General features: G+C 41.2%; 1 protein-coding gene across 1 annotated transcript in view; it reads right to left on the bottom strand.

Moving 5' to 3' along the window:
* Positions 1-12,888, bottom strand: part of SKAP1 (src kinase associated phosphoprotein 1) — a 552,748-nt gene extending 539,860 nt beyond the window's left edge. Inside the window, exons 1-3 of the mRNA XM_053717407.1 lie at positions 12,771-12,888; positions 11,508-11,591; positions 11,094-11,199 (exon numbers count right to left, since the gene is read on the bottom strand). Coding sequence (XP_053573382.1) covers positions 11,094-11,199; positions 11,508-11,591; positions 12,771-12,888 — 308 coding nt within the window. The remainder of the gene's footprint in view (positions 1-11,093; positions 11,200-11,507; positions 11,592-12,770) is intronic.
* Positions 12,889-16,746: the final 3,858 nt, after the last annotated feature.

The following is a 16,746-nucleotide window of genomic DNA, read 5'->3' as shown; positions in this document are numbered from 1 at the left end:
AAACCCGGCCCAAACAAGGTCTTACCCTTGTAAGGAATCGACAAAAGCTTAGATTGAAGGACACATTCGCAGACCAGGACTTCAACCATAAGGCCCTAAGGACCAGAACAGCAAAATCAGAAATCTTTGCTCCCAACTTGATGATCTGCAAGGAATCATCCGTAATAAAGGAGTTGGCAAACTTAAGAGCCGTAATCCTATTCTGGATCTCTTCAAGAGGCGTATCTGTCTGAATAGAATCAGACAACGCATCAAACCAATATGCTGCTGCACTAGTGACGATAGCAATACACACCACAGGCTGCCATTGCAACCCCTGGTGAACATACATCCTCTTAAGCAACGCTTCCAACTTCTTATCCATAGGATCCTTAAAAGGAACAGCTATCCTCTATGGGAATAGTGGTTCTCTTAGCCAAAGTGGAAATCGCTCCTTCCACCTTGGGAACCGTCTGCCAAGACTCTGTGATAGAATCAGCTATTGGAAACATCATCTGAAAAATTGGAGAAGGGAAAAAAAAGGAATCCCAGGCTTCTCCCACTCCCGTGCAATAAACTCTGCAGCACGGTCTAGAACAGGAAATACCTCCACTGCGGAAGGTACATCAAATTACTTGTTTAGCTTACTAGATTTCTTAGGAGTGACTACGACAGTCGTGTCAGAGTCATCCAAAGTAACCAAAACCTCCTTGAGCAACAAACAGAGGTGCTTGAGCTTAAACCTGAAGGATACAACTTCAGCATCAGAAGGAGGAATTATATTGTCCGAGTTTGAGATTTTCCCCTCAGACGCTACTGAAGTATCCTCCCTCTCAGACCTTTGAGAAGAAACATTCGACATAGCCACATCCGATTCAGAAGCCTTACTCAATGAATCCCTACACTTCCTCTTACGCTTCCCTTGTAGCATGGGAAAAGCCGACAGAGCATCAGTTACCACAGAGGATATCTGGGTAGCAATGTCCTGCAAGGTAACCCCAACCAGAGAAATAGAAGGAACACGGGCACTGCATGAGTAGACACTAACGTTTGGGACGTTTGAGGAGAAAGCTGCAGCATATCTTGAACAGGAGACCCCTGAACAGCATCCGCCTTAGCTAATGATGGCTCAGATTCAAAAAGTCTATCCCTATAATGTAATGTTCTATCAATACATGATGAACAAAATGGGATTGGAGGTTCCACATTAGAATCAAAGCATAAGCTACATATAACGTCTTGCAAGGTCTCTTGATCCACCTTTACCCAAAATCAATCAAACTGGCTTCCAAAGTTTGAAAAATAAAAAACGTTACTGTCACTTTAAATATTAAAAGGAAAAAAACTCTTTTCTGCTATTATTCCGTTTTACTTATGAAACAAAATACCGCCTAACTACCGCACCCTATAACCTTCAGGCAGCCTCCTAACCTCAACACACCCTGCTGAGGTGCCTACCTGACCTCCTGAAGCCGTATAAATCTCAATTAACAATCCGGACCTAGGAACAAATAGTGCAAATCGGCTACAAAGCTCCTCAGCTAGAAACGCCGCAAGCAACCTCCACTCAGACCAAAACAGAGTTCCGGAAAAGCGTGCAACCCAATTGCTGCCTCAGAAACCCGCCCCTCCTATTTGTGGCCGTTCCTAACAGACCGGCCACCATTACTGTATCCAAAAAGCCGGTAGCTACAGAAAACACGCAGCAAAACACCACTGCAAATAGAACAGAGCCCCTCCTCTAACAGTGTCCCCAGTGCACCAAACAATGCAAAATAAAATCCCAATACACACATAGGATTTGCGGTCCCAACATGAACAAGTAAAAGTGCCATAATCTCCTTTTTAATCAAAGAAAATAAAAACAGGCACTTACCCGACTCTCAATCTGCCCGGCAGCAGGGCAGCTCACAAGGTATGAGAAGGCATCCTCCCCCCATAGACCCGTGGAACACAAAGGAAAAACTGACTAAACCTAATCAGACTTTCAGGATAGGGCAGCAACCATATTTGGAAGGCACAGTGAGAATTAAACCCCACCAGTTTCCAAGTGCTTAAAAGCCACCACAGCTCTACTGAAGAGACTGGCGTGGACTAGAGCTAGGGGGGGAAAAACAGAACAACTTGCTCTGCTTTAGAAAATAAAAAAATTAAAAAAAAACTCTTGATTGAAGAATCTTCAGACACCTAAAACTTTACCACCTCCTTGCAACAGGCAAAGAGAATGACTGGGGTTTGTGGGTAGGGAAGTGATATTTAACAGCTTTGCTGCGGTGCTCTTTGCCAACAGTAATTATGATGATCCGTGGACTCACCGTGTCATTAGAAAGAAATTGGCACTGCTAATTGTACTTTGATAGCATAAGGTGAACACAACTGATCTATTGAGAGTTTGAGACTCTATACTCTAATGGCAAAATTTGTTGCCTGATGAGATACTACTTCATAACATGGGTTATGTAGCCAATCTGTGGCTGCTCAGACTGATAAGGATGCCACTGTTTGGAAGCAAGTTTTAGTAGAATTTGACAAATTAGGATAAAAAAAAAAAAGGGAATGGATTTGGAAACTCTACAAAAGTAAATATGTATTTGTATTCATGTTAATATTTATTGAAAATGAAAGCCCTCCCTTTTACAAATCAGCATGAAACATAACAGCAAAAGACACCTCCATTTGACTTCCTGAAATTTTACCACAAAACCCACAGCATGTTCTCTTGCTCTCAAAGCATCACAATTATGAAAAGTAGTCTTATAATCTGTAACATCATGCTGTTTAATGTTGATGGTTGTTTACTAATGAATAAAACAATATTAATAAATCAAACCTGTATAAAAAGCAAGCAATTGTATTCCTGTTTACAGTCAATTTAAATAGTCATTTTATTTGCAAATTCAATAATGAAAAAGAAAATTAATGACCATATTAATGCCCACATTCACACCTTGTGGTCGCCGACATTATGCTTGACTTGCGCACATGATGGGAACCGTAGTTCTAATATAAGATGAAAATACAGTTCTCTTCTTGTTGCATGCATTTCAAAATGCAGTGCTAACGGCCACAGAAGGGTCCGTCAAAACCTTGACCAGAATGATGCCTCTGGTGGCAGCCATGTGACACTACAGTGCAGGCAGAGCAAAGACAAGATAAAACACAGATTCCTTTCCAGCTTAAAGGGACAGTCAACCATAGAATTGTTATTGTTTTAAAAGATAGATAATCCCTTTATCACTCATTCCCCAGTTTTGCATAACCAACACAGTTATATTAATGTACTTTTTACCTTTGTGATTACCTTGTATCTAGGAACCTTCTTCCAGCCCCCTGATCACATGACTGTGACTGTTTATTATCTATTGTCTTAAATTTAGCATTGTATTGTGCTAGATCTTAAATAACTTTCTGTGCCTGAACACAGTGTTATCGATATAGCCCACGTGTACTTTCTGTCTCTTTGTGCTGAAAAGAGATTTAAAAAGCATGTGATAAGAGGCAGCCCTCAAAGGCTTAGAAATTAGCATATGAGCCTACCTATGCTTAGTTTAAACTAAGAATACCAAGAGAAAAAAGCAAATTTGATGATAAAAGTAAATTGGAAAGTCAATTAAAATTCCTATCTGAATAATGAAAGTTTAATTTATACTTGACTGTCCCTTTAAGCAGTCCCAGTGCGAAGCCTTTAAAAGGGACAGTCTACTCCAGAATTGTTATTGTTTGAAATTATTACCCATTCCCCAGTTTTGCATAACTAACACGGTTCTATTAATACACTTTTTATCTCTGTCATTACTTGTATCTAAGCCTCTGCAGACTGCCCCCTTATTTCAGTTCTTTTGACAGACTTGCATTTTAGCCAAATAAGTGCTTACTCCTTGGTAACTCCAGGGGAGTGAGTACCATGTTATCTATATGGCCGAGATGAACTAGCTTTGAAAAACTGTCAAAACGTAAAAGAGGCGGCCTTCAGGGGCTTAGAAGTTAGCATACCTAGGTTTAGCTTTTAACCAAGAACACCAAGAAAACAAAGCAAATTAGATGATAAAGGTAAATTGGAAAGTTATTTAAAATTGCATGCTCTATCTGGATCATGAAATTTTAATTTCGACTAGACTGTCCCTTTAATTAACCGCCCCTCCCCTTTATCAGGGTAGACAGTGAAAGAATACTACCATATCTTGTAGTGGGAAAGCTACCATATAGAGTGTTCTTCCCAGGACTTTTTTTTAGCAGGTGCACAACTGTTCATTTTTGGTTCATACTGATTTGCTGCTTAGAAGTCCTTTACAATAGAATGTGGCTACTGAAGAACTTTTGGAGGTAAAATATCTTTTTTTTTTTTTTACATAGAGATGTTCAGATGATATTTTCTAGTCAGCTTTTTACAGCTATGCTGCATCACTTTCAAGTGTTTCAACATTTGGGTATCATGGCCCTTTAAGTCAGCGGGTAAGAGGGATTAACATTATAAGCTTACATGTTCATCCAGAGTGATGGAGTTGGCTAAATGTAGCTACCAATCAGCAAACGCTACACTAGGTGCTGAACCAAAGATGGGCCAGCTCCTAACCTTACATTCCTGCTTTTTTCAAATAAAGATACCAAGAGAATGAAGAACATTTGAGAATAGAAGTAAATAGAAAGTTGCCTAAAATTGCATGCTCTATCTGAATCATGAAAGAAAAAAAGAAAAAAGTATGCTTATCTGATAAATGTATTTATTTCTTGACACGGTGAGTCCAAGGATCATCATCAATTACTGTTGGGAATATCACTCCTGGCCAGCAGGAGGAGGCAAAGAGCACCACAGCAAAGCTGTTAAGTATCACTTCCCTTCACACAAACCCCAGTCATTCGACCGAAGGAAAAGGAGAGAAAGGAAGAAAGGAAGCAACACAAGGTGCAGAGGTGCCTGAAGTTTATATAACACAAAACTGTCTGAAAATACAGGGAGGGCCATGGACTCACCGTGTCAAGAAAGAAAGAAATTTATCAGGTAAGCATAAATTTTGTTTTCTTTCTAATGACACGGTGAGTCCACGGATCATCATCAATTATTGTTGGGAATCAATACCCAAGCTAGAGGACACAGATGATAAGCGAGGGACAAGACAAGTAACCTAAACAGAAGGCACCACTGCTTGAAGAACCTGTCTCCCAAAAGAAGCCTCAGCTGAGGCAAAAGTATAAAAACTATAAAATTTTGAAAAGGTATGCAGAGAGGACCAAGTTGCAGCCTTGCAAATCTGTTCCACAGAAGCTTCACTTTTGAAGGCCCAGTAAGAGGAAATATCCCTTGTGGGATGAGCCGTGATTCTTTTGGCTGCTGTCCAGCAGTTTCATAGGCCAAGCGAATTATACTCTTCAGCCAAAGCGAAAAAGAAGTAGCCGTAGTTTTCTGACCCTTGCGTTTCCCAGAGAAACAGACAAACAAAGCAGAAGACTGGCGAAAGTCCTTAGTCGCCTGCAAATAGAATTTCAATGCATGCACCACATCTAGGTTGTGCAATGAACGCTCCTTATCAGAAGAAGGATTAGGACACAAGGAAGGAACAATGATTTCCTGATTAATATTACTATCCAAAACAACTTTAGGAAGGTAACCTAACTTAGTACGAAGAACCACTTAATCAGAATGAAAGATAAGGGGAATCACACTGCAATGCCGAGAGTTCAGAGACTCTCCGAGCAGAAGAAATTTCAACAAGAAACAAACCTTCCAAGATAACATCTTAATATCTAAGGAATGCATAGGCTCAAACGGAGCCTGCTTAAGAAAAGAACAAGGTTAAGACTCCAGGGAGGAGTAACAGGTTTAAACACAGGCCTGATTCTGAGATTGCACGTCTGGCACATCCGCCAGACACTTATGTAACAAAACAGACAAAGCAGAAATTTGACCCTTCAGAGTACTCGCTGACAAACCCTTCTCCAGACCTTCCTGGAGAAAAGACAACATCCTAGGAATCCTGACCCTACTCCACAAGTGGCCTCTGGATTCACACCAATACAGATATTTACACCATATTTTATGGTAAATCTTCCAAGTCACAGGCTTACGAGCCTGGATCAAGGTCTCAATGACTGATTCCGAGAACCCACGTTTAGATAAAACTAAGAGTTCAACATTCAAGCAGTCAGCTTCAGATAAGTGAGATTTGGATAAAGGAAGGGACCCTGAAGTAGAAGGTCCTTCCTCAGAGGTAGTCTCCAAGGTGGAAGAGATGACATTTCCACTAGGTCTGCATACCAGATCCTGCAAGGCCACGTCGGTGCAATGAGAATCACCGACGCCCTCTCCTGCTTGATCTGAGCAATGACTCATGGAAGGAGAGCAAACGGAGGAAAAAGGTATGCTAAACTGAAATTCAAAGGGAGAAAAGCATCTATCAGGATGGCCTGTGGATCCCTTGACCTCGACCCGTACTTCGAAAGCTTGGCATTCTGCCGAGATGCCATGAGATCCAGCTCCGGCCGCCCCCATTTGATGGTCAAGATGGAAAATACCTCCGGATGGAGTTCCCACTCCCCCGGGTGAAAAGTCTGTCTGCTCAGAAAATCCGCTTCCCAATTGTCCACTCTTGTAATGTGGATCGCAGATAGGCAGCAGTTGTGGGTCTCTGCCCACTGAATAATTCTGGCCACCTCTTACATGGCCAAGAAACTCTGAGTTCCTCCCTGGTGGTTGATGTAAGCCACCGATGTTATGTGTCCGACTGGAACCTGATAAACCGGGCTGAAGCTAACCGAGGCCAGGCTAGTAGAGCATTGAAGATTGGTATCAGCGCTAGGATGTTAATGGGAAACACTGACTCCTGAGTCCATAGACCCTGAGCCGTTGACGAGCCCCAGACTGCTCCCCAACCCAGCAGGCTGGCATCCGTGGTCACAATCACAAAGGAAGGTCTGCGGAAGCAAGTTCCCTGGGAGAGGTGTTTCTGAGACTACCACCACAAAAGAGATTCTCTTATCGCCTGATCCAGATCTATTTGTGGAGACAGATCCTCATAATCCCTGTTCCATTGCCTGACAGATCCGCTCCCAAATCGGGGGCAAGCCCTTCATGCCGACTTTGAATCATTTGCAGGCTTCTTAGATTGATTCCCCTTGTTCCAAGACTGATTGGGCTTCTAGGAAGACTTGGACTCTTCCTGCTTGGAAGAGGGGGCGGGGGAGGCTTACCTCTAAAGTTTCAAAATGAACAAAAATTACTCTGACGCCCTTTCTGTTTATTTCTCTTATCCTATGGGAGGATATGTCCTTTTCCTCTTGTAATATCAGAAATAATTTTAGCAAAGCCCAGCCCAAACAAGGTCTAACCATTGTAGGGGTTCGCCAAAAGTTTGCACTTAGATGAAATATCTGCAGACCAGGATTTCAACCATAAGGCTCTGTGAGCTAGTACAGCAAAAACAGATATTTTTGCTCCCAACTTAATGACTTGTTAGTAAGCATCTGTGATAAAGGAATTGACCAACTTAAGAGGCTTAATCCTATCTTAGATCTCCTCAAGAGGAGTATCCGTCTGAATCAGACAACGCATCAAACCAGTAGGCTGCTGCGCTGGTGACCGTGGCAACACACACCGCAGGCTGCCATTGCAGACCCTGGTGAACATACATTTTATTTAGCAATGCCTCCAACTTCTTATCCATAGCATCCTTAAAGGAGCAGCTATCCTCTATGGGAATAGTGGTTCTCTTAGCCAAAGTAGAAATCGCCCCTTCCACCTTGGGGACCGTTTGCCAAGACTCCTTAATAGAGTCAGCAGTGACTACGACAGTCGTATCGGAGTCGTCCAACGTAGCCAAAACCTTCTTAAGTAACAGCCAGAGGTGTTCCAGCTTAAATCTGAAGGATACCACATAGGCTACAAGTAGCATCTTGCAAGGCCTCCTGGCCATCTTAACTCACAAAAAGGACAAAAGAAAAGAAAGCAACAATTAAAAAAAAAACTTTATTTTCTTTTAAAATAATATTAGCAAAAAAAGTTACTGTTCCTTTAAATACACTTAGCCAAAAAAATGGAACGGAGCAGCAACAAACCCCAGGCACCTCTACACCTCAGCTATCTTGCTAAGGTATGAACAAAAAAAAGTAGAGGTAGCACTCCAACAACGATACATGAAATAAAAGAAAAAAATCTTTATTGCACAATTTAAAAACAGCACAAAAAATGGCACAAAAAACAGAGGGAGGAGGAGGAAAATCCTGACATGTTTTGTGCCAGATGACACTTAATCATAGGAATGATTGTGCAATAATGATTTTCTCTTTTATTTCAAGTATCGGTGTTGGAGTGCTACATCTACCTTTTTTGTTCATACTTTGGAGCTGGCTTGGCTCCGTTTTTTGGTTGGCACCACGCAAACAGTGTGCGCTGATCTCTGGATGGGCTTGCCTGGATTGGACAGCAGTAACCACACACCCCCAGGTTTGAGCAACGTCACCACCCCACTTCCGTATCTTGCCAAGGTGCCTACCTGTCCTTGACTTCAAAAGTGCTTGACACTAAGACAAATAGTGAAAGGCTTTTTGTACAGCAGAGCCGCCGCTATTACATGTGCATCACACTCCGGAGTTCCAGGAAGTGAAAAAGTGCACAAAATACACTGCCGCCTCAGGAGTAGTCCCGGCAGCCGTAAAGGCAAAGTAAAAAAAGTATTTAAACATATACACGGCTGTACATCGTCTTGATTGTAGATCAGACACCGAAAACTTCACCTCCTCCTTGCACCACAGGCAAAGAGAATGACTGGGGTTTGTGGGAAGGGAAGTGATACTCAACAGTTTTGCTGTGGTGCTCTTTGCCTCCTCCTGCTGGCCAGGAGTAATATTCCCAAATGTAATTGATAATGATCCGTGGACTCACCGTGTCATTAGAAAGAAATTGGGTTTCATATCCATTTAAAGTAAGCAAAACATTTGTGCTTTGGATAGCAGAAATTATATAATATTAGAAAATATTACACTGCCCCCACCCTGCTACTTCACAATGCCACCCAGCTGGCAAAATTTTCTTTGGAAAACACTGATTTACTTATAAATACTTACAAAATATTTATATTCTAATAATTGCTTGTGGCATATGAGAAGGGTTTGAGTCTGAAAGCACTGCTAGACATTGAGGATACAAGCTTAGAGAAGATCCTTCCCTGTTAGATTGTTTTGGCTTGTCACAATCCATGGGGCCAATGCCTAGAAATGCCAGATCCCCATACTCTGCGTTTGATGAATGTAGTGGTTTATGATTCCTATGTGTAACTAATAGTTATATTGTAGCTAGCTTAGGGTTTATTTTATAGGTAAGCATTTAGTTTTAAATAGGAATAATTTAGTTAATGATAGGAATTTTATTTAGATTTATTTAAATTATATTTAAGTTAGTGGGTGTTAGGTTTACGGGTTAATAAGTTTAATATAGTGGCGGCAACATTGGGGGCGGCAGATTAGGGGTTAATAAATAGTATGTAGGTGTCGGCGATGTTGGGGGCAGCAGATTAGGGGTTAATACATATAGTGTAGGTGGCAGCGGTGTCTGGAGCGGCAGATTAGGGGTTAATAAGTGTAAGATTAGGGGTGTTTAGACTCGGGGTTCATGTTAGGGTGTTAGGTGTAGACATAACTTTTATTTCCCCATAGGAATCAATGGGGCTGCGTTAAGGAGTTTTACGCTGCTTTTTGGCAGGTGTTAAACTTTTTTTCAGCCGGCTCTCCCCGTTGATTGAGCAGCGCTGGTATTGGAGTGCGGTAATGAGCAAAATTTTGCTCAATGCTCACTTCTTGTTTTTTAACGACGGGTTTTTGAAAACTCGTAATACCAGCGCTGCAGGTGAGCGGTGAGACAAAACTGCTCGTTAGCACTGCATAGCCTCTAACGCAAAACTCGTAATCTAGGTGATAGTTTTGATGTCAGGTGTACATATAATAGTAGTATTACAATATGGGATATGCTGCAAGATCTATTTTGTATTATATTGAGAGAGGAGAGTTAAATGTATATTATATTTGGTTATGCTTCTTCCCATTGGGTACTACCTATAAGTCTGTGCAAGGTAGCCTCAATGTATCCTCTATGGAAGGATTCTGTGCAATGAAAAGTTAAAAGTACAGGTACAAAACCCTTTATCCAAACTGCTTGGGACCGGAAAACGTTTGGATTTCGGAATAGTTTGGATTTTGGAAAATTTGTATATTTGCATCTGTAAAATTGGACAGTTTGGAGAGGGAATGAAACCAAGTGTGAATAATAACAGCTCATGTCATTTAGGCAATAAAGTCATAATACAGCTCATACATGCATAAATGCAGTTTTATAATCATTTTTAATACTTTTGTACCATCATAAAGATAATACAGTACTGTATCAGAAAGGAAATAGTTTTTTAATTATAATAACACACAAAAAACACAAAGATGCAGGCAGAGAAGATTAAGATTTAATGGCAGAGAACAATGGTAATTTTTTTTTAATTTATTTTTTTAAATCTTAAAAGGGACATTAAACCTAATTTTTCTTTTTCATGATAAAGATAGAGAATACAATTTTTAAAAAGTTTCCAATTTACTTCTATTATCAAATTTACTTCATTCTCATGTTATTCTTTGTAGAAGATACACCTAGGTATGTAGCGTGCACATGCCTGAAGCACTACATGACAAGAAATAGTCCTGCCATCTAGTGCTCCTGCTAATGTATAACATTGTTGCAAAACTGCTGCTATATAGTGCTGCAGACACGTGCACGCTCTTGAGCATACATTTCTGCTTTTCAACAAAGGATAACAAGAAAACAAAGAAAATTTGCTAATAGAAGTAAATTAGAAAGTAGTTTAAAATGTTATGTTCTATCTAAATCATGAAAGAAAAAAAATGGGTTTTATATCCCTTTAATGAAAAAAGGCTGGATTTCAGACTTTTATGGATTTTTTTACCTGTATTATTGAAACGCGTACATTGTGTTAATATGACCTGTACCTCTTATACTAGCGTGCTGTATTTAATTTGAAAAATCAATAAAAATGTATTTAAAAAAAAAAAAAACACAGAAACAATATTTTTACCCAAGAGCCCAGTGACTGTATTTTTTCATCTGTCACTAATAAACAGACCTGTTTTGGATTTGATGGATGCTTTGCAGAATTTCATCTCTTTGCTCCTTAGCTCTGCTGCTCAGGTTTTCATTGTGTAAACTCTCTGACAAGTAACGTTCAGCTCCTGTAAATCAAACATCCTGTTACAAACCTATGTAATGTCGGCGTCACTTATAAGTTTATCACTGTTACTCGCACAAACCAACATTATAACGAAATCATATAAAGTAACATCTTAACTCAGATTTTTCAAGAATAAAATGTTATTTTTTCAGCTTTACCGTTGACTACAGTACTATCACGTTTCATTTAAATAATTCAATTAACCTGATGTAGCACCCTTATAAAAGAGACCATCCGCATTGCTAAGTAACAAATAAATGCAGTTGACGCTAAAGACTGGAGGAGAATGTCCAATTGTTCATTATTCACCTGTCAGCAAAGTGGCTACATCTCTCAAAAGATCCTGGCTTTGCATCTTGTTGGCGATCAGACGAAAGAGACTACTACAGCAACCTACACGGTGAGGGAGGAAGCAACTATTTAGTCATAGTCACGTGACCACCGTAGGTCGGGAAACATCTTTGAGCTACACCGCAAGGCGGGAAGTCTAGGACTAGCGGTCAAGTGTTTCGCTGTCAACGGAGGTTTACGGTTTTGAGAAATAAATTAATTAATAATTAAGAAGTGCTTTCTAGATTTGTATTTTCTACTAGTATTTAATGGTCGCTATAATTGTGCTACAACTTTTTAAGCAGTAATATTTGGTAAACTAAAATCAGCTTACGTACACCCAATATTCAGGGCTGGCACAAAGCAATGTGTATTGTGCTGTTTGGGTCCAAGGAATAACATGATGCTCCCTCAACTATCTGAACCCTACAGTCAACCCAACCAGAATCGTTGTCTCAGAGATTAAAGTTTAACAGATTAAAAAAAACTACATGGGAATATGCAGATGGCCATCATATAAAATAAAAAAACTTATATTTAGAATATGTACTCCCTATGTGCTGCCTGGATCCAGTGGTCCACCTAGTCTAATTATAGAGCCACTGTGGTCAAATCTAAAAAAACATATCCAGAATATGTACTCCCTATGTGCTGCCTGCATCCAGTGGTCCCACCTAGTCTAATTATAGAGCCACTGTGGTCAAATCTAAAAAAACTTATATCCAGAATATGTACTCCCTATGTGCTGCCTGCATCCAGTGGTCCCACCGAGTCTAATTATAGAGCCACTGTGGTCAAATCTAAAAAAACTTATATCCAGAATATGTACTCCCTATGTGCTGCCTGCATCCAGTGGTCCCACCTAGTCTAATTATAGAGCCACTGTGGTCAAATCTAAAAAAACTTATATCCAGAATATGTACTCCCTATGTGCTGCCTGCATCCAGTGGTCCCACCTAGTCTAATTATAGAGCCACTGTGGTCAAATCTAAAAAAACTTATATCCAGAATATGTACTCCCTATGTGCTGCCTGCATCCAGTGGTCCCACCTAGTCTAATTATAGAGCCACTGTGGTCAAATCTGAGTTTAGCATTACAAATTATTTTCTCAGCCATTCAGCAATATTTTACTTAAAAAATTGTTATGGGGGTTCAGATGATATTATCAGATAAATGTAGCGTTTGTGCCTCCAGGAACAAAAAGGGTAGCCATATTTTCCCAGCCAGTCAGCTCTGCTCACCTACATGGATACATTTGGCCCCATGCATCAAAAGTCGTGCGGACAGCTTCTCAACTAGAGAAGCTGTTTGCACAATTTCACTGCATACGGGCAGCAGATCTGTTCGTCTTCTAGCCATATGCAGCATTACACAATCCGCAGTGTGTAATTCCCGCCCCTTCACTCGTGCCACGCAACTGTCAATCACTGAGAGCGACCTAGCTTTCTGTGATTTCTCTTTACCACCTCAGAGGTGGCGAAGAGTGTGAGTGTAAGAAGCATCTGTCTAATGACTGCTGCTTCTTAAAGTGAAAGTCAATCCTAGCGTTTGTGAAAAGCTAGGATTGACCATTGAAACAATTAAAGGTGACTTTCATTCATGAAGTATAAAACACTTCATGCTGAAAGCTCCTTTACTTGTTTCAAGCGTTAGCCGTTCTGAGCTGCTCAAGCAGCCCATGGCAGAACGCTGTTTTGCTAAGAGGTGAAGCTTTAAACTGGTCATCAAAACACTGCAAGAAAAAGCCCTTAGAGCCTTCCATGCAATCAAGAAGCTGCTAGCCAGTCTTAAAGGGACAGTAAACCTTAAAAATAATGTTATATAATTCTGCACATAGTGCAGAATTATATAACATTATATTAGCGCAAACATTGTAAAAGCTAATATTCCCTTATAATTTTTAAAAGAAACGGCTGTTTTACAGACCCGCTCTCTGTGATCTTCTGAGCGGGTCTGTTTGTTTTACAGAGCGCATCGGGCCAGCTGTATAGTCACAGCCCGGCCCGACCGCACCATTATACTAAGTGCAGCTCGCTCCTGCTCTGTCTGACAGCGGGAGCGAGCTGCACTTAGTATAGTGGCGCGGTCGGGCCGGGCTGTGTAAAACAAACAGACCCGCTCAGAAGATCACAGAGAGCGGGTCTGTAAAACAGCCGTTTTTTAAAAAATTTATAAGGGAATATTAGCTCTTACAATGTTTGCGCTAATATAATGTTATATAATTCTGCACTTTGTGCAGAATTATATAACATTATTTTCAAGGTTTACTGACACTTTAACCCTCCTACAGAACTGTTAGTTAAGGTATTTGAAAGCACCATTGTACCAATCCTGCTGTATGGCTGTGAGGTCTGGGGCCCAACACTGACCCAGAACTACCGAGAATGGGACAAAACTCTCACAGAAATTACACATCTCCAATTCTGTAAATATGCACTGCGGGTACACAGAAGCACCCCTAACAATGGGTGCAGAGCAGAGCTGGGAAGATCCCCATTGCTGCTACCAATGCAAAAAAGGGTGTACAAATTCTGGTATCGCCTCACAAATAGTGACACAAATACAATTTACCACCAAGCGCTCTGTGACCCAGCATCAAAAGCATTTAGAGAATATACATCAGACCTGCAAAACCACATCAGCAAAAGCACAGCCCATGAGAGAGTGTCACCAAACACCTTACAAACAGCTCTGAAGGAGAGGGCACTGGGAGGAACAGATAGGACAACAGAACAAGCTGGAGTGTTACAGGTCTCTACAAAGAGAGTACAAACTAGCTGAGTATCTCACAAGTGTCACCAATCCAAAGCATAGACAGATACTCACTAAATACAGAATCTCTGACCACCAGCTGAAAATAGAGACTGGCAGATATCAGACAAAATGGAGACCCAGGGCAGCCAAACAATGTGCACAGTGTGACAGTGGGGACATAGAGATTGAAGCGCACTTCCTCTTGTACTGTACAAGATACAAACTCTTAAGGGATAAATACTTCCCAAAAATAATGAAAGAAATAACAGACTTCCCACAGATGTCGGAACAAGAAAGACTATGTGTACTCTTAGGAGAAAAAAACAAAGCTACAAGGATAGTAGCAAAATATGTAGCAGACTGTCACATGACCAGAACCCCCAATCAGATTAAATGAACTGTTACCATATTTACCCACTATACTCCTACCTTATAAATTGTTATTGATCTGTTTTATTGTAACATATTACTTTGGCAACACATGTAATAATGTCATGCTAATAAAGTGTTCTTGACTTGACGTTTCCACCTCTTAGCAAATAGCGTGTGGGAAATCCAGCTCCAAATGGCGCAAAGCCGGATTTCCCTCACAGCTATTGGCTAAGAGGGGAAAACGTCACCTCTCAAGCAAAACAGCATTCTGCCATGGGCTGCCTTAGTAGCTCAGAACGGCGAACGCTTGAAACAAATAAAGGAGCTTTCAGCATGAAGTATTTTATACTTCATGAATGAGTCTCCCCTTCATTTGTTTCAATGGTCAATCCTAGCGATTGACTTTCACTTTAAATTGCAGGAAGTAGACTTGCATGTACAAATCTGCCTTGCAAGGGTGCAGCTTATGCTGCTTCCTACATGGAGCCCATTGTGTCAAACCCTCAGCCTACATGTTTTTATACATTTGTACAGAATTTTATACATTTGTAACGGTTTGCTGTACATAGCCCTGTCAGTACCTACTGTACAAACTGCTGAAAAAATAATGTTCGCACAACATAGCTTTAAAGGGCAGCTTGCAGCCTGTTTACACATTCTTAAAGGGACAGGCAAAAACCCACACAGTCTTAAAGGGACAGATCACAGTAATGTAAACACAACGCAACTGACTTCCGGGTGGGCGGCGACCCAAGATCTCCACAAGACTGTGAAGCTCTGCATATTGTCTTTAACGTTTTGCTTGAAAGTGGCCATTTCTCAAGCCATCCTAATCTCCCTTAACAGTCTAGTTGTTCGGGAACTTTATGGGATCAGATTTGTTATCATCTGGCCCCGAGAAGTCAGAGAAAGTAGGAAATAGATGGGGAAACAGAGCTATGTGCAACATGCTGTCTTGTGCGGATACAGCCCGGGAACACAAGACACCTTATTCACCCGCAGTGAATTACCAATGTACAGACATTATGTTCTCCTTGAAAGAATTGTTACTGCCAAAATTTATTAAGCTGGGTGAGGCCACACAGCATGTGATAGATGAGATCCGGGCACTGGGACCCGAGGATACTCTGACAAAATGGCGCAGACTAGAAGCTGTTTTACCCGACAACAATTGGGACACTACACAGGAAAGTTTCTTTCAGCGTAGCAGTGCAAAAGCAGAGGAACAAGACCCTTGCTTAGAGGCAGATAAAAAATCTAAGACAGGTCTGACTAATCAGATGGCGGATTCCTCTACACCGGATTTCCTTCACCATCATATTGTATGGACGACTGAGGTAGCAGTAACCTCCGAAGTCACAGTGATGGCTAAAGCAGGTCTGTATTCTGCTGAAATTCAAAACTTGCCTACAGCCTCTCCTACATACTCCGTCACAGGCCCATTGGTCTCTTCAACACTGGGACATGTGTCTACAAGAGCCTTTGCTGTCACTGCGATGGCAACTACATCTAAAGAGGTATTGAGCTGTGATGAAATCCAGAGTCTGCCTACATGTACGCTCACAAACTCGGACACAGAGACACATGATACTACTGCAATAAACCAAGATACCTCTAAGTCGCAGCAGGTTTCTGAAATTTGTTATTCCTCCCACCGGACCCCGAATAGCATAATCTTTCACAATCTACACCAGCAGCGTAGCAACATGTCACTTGGAGTGCGATTTCTGGCGCCCCGTCTGCTGCATATTTTTGGAATGGAGTTGTTTGTGCAGCCGTTGTGCAGCCGTCCCTGACTTCACTCCGTGGTGTCTCTTTGCAGCTTTGCTCTGGGTTAGCGCCTATAGTCTGGACTTCCCTACACTTTGCAAGGTTTGTGCAACCGCACAACTATCACCCAGCAACAGGCATAGGCTGAAAGTCTACATGGAAAGCATTGTGGGGGACTGTTTGTTTTCCATCATTATGCCTCATAATTGACTAAACATTTTCTTAGTTACTTACACACGTAAGGTAGTTTCTCCAGCGCATATGGCCTCAAAAGGTTTCTGACCCGAAATAGCTGAAGTATCTGTCTTGACATATCAATTG

The sequence above is a fragment of the Bombina bombina genome, chromosome 1, assembly GCF_027579735.1.
Source record: "Bombina bombina isolate aBomBom1 chromosome 1, aBomBom1.pri, whole genome shotgun sequence".
Classification (NCBI taxonomy): Eukaryota; Metazoa; Chordata; class Amphibia; order Anura; family Bombinatoridae; genus Bombina; species Bombina bombina.
The sequence above is the reverse complement of the archived record's forward strand: the minus strand, read 5'-3'. Positions and strand labels throughout refer to the sequence as shown.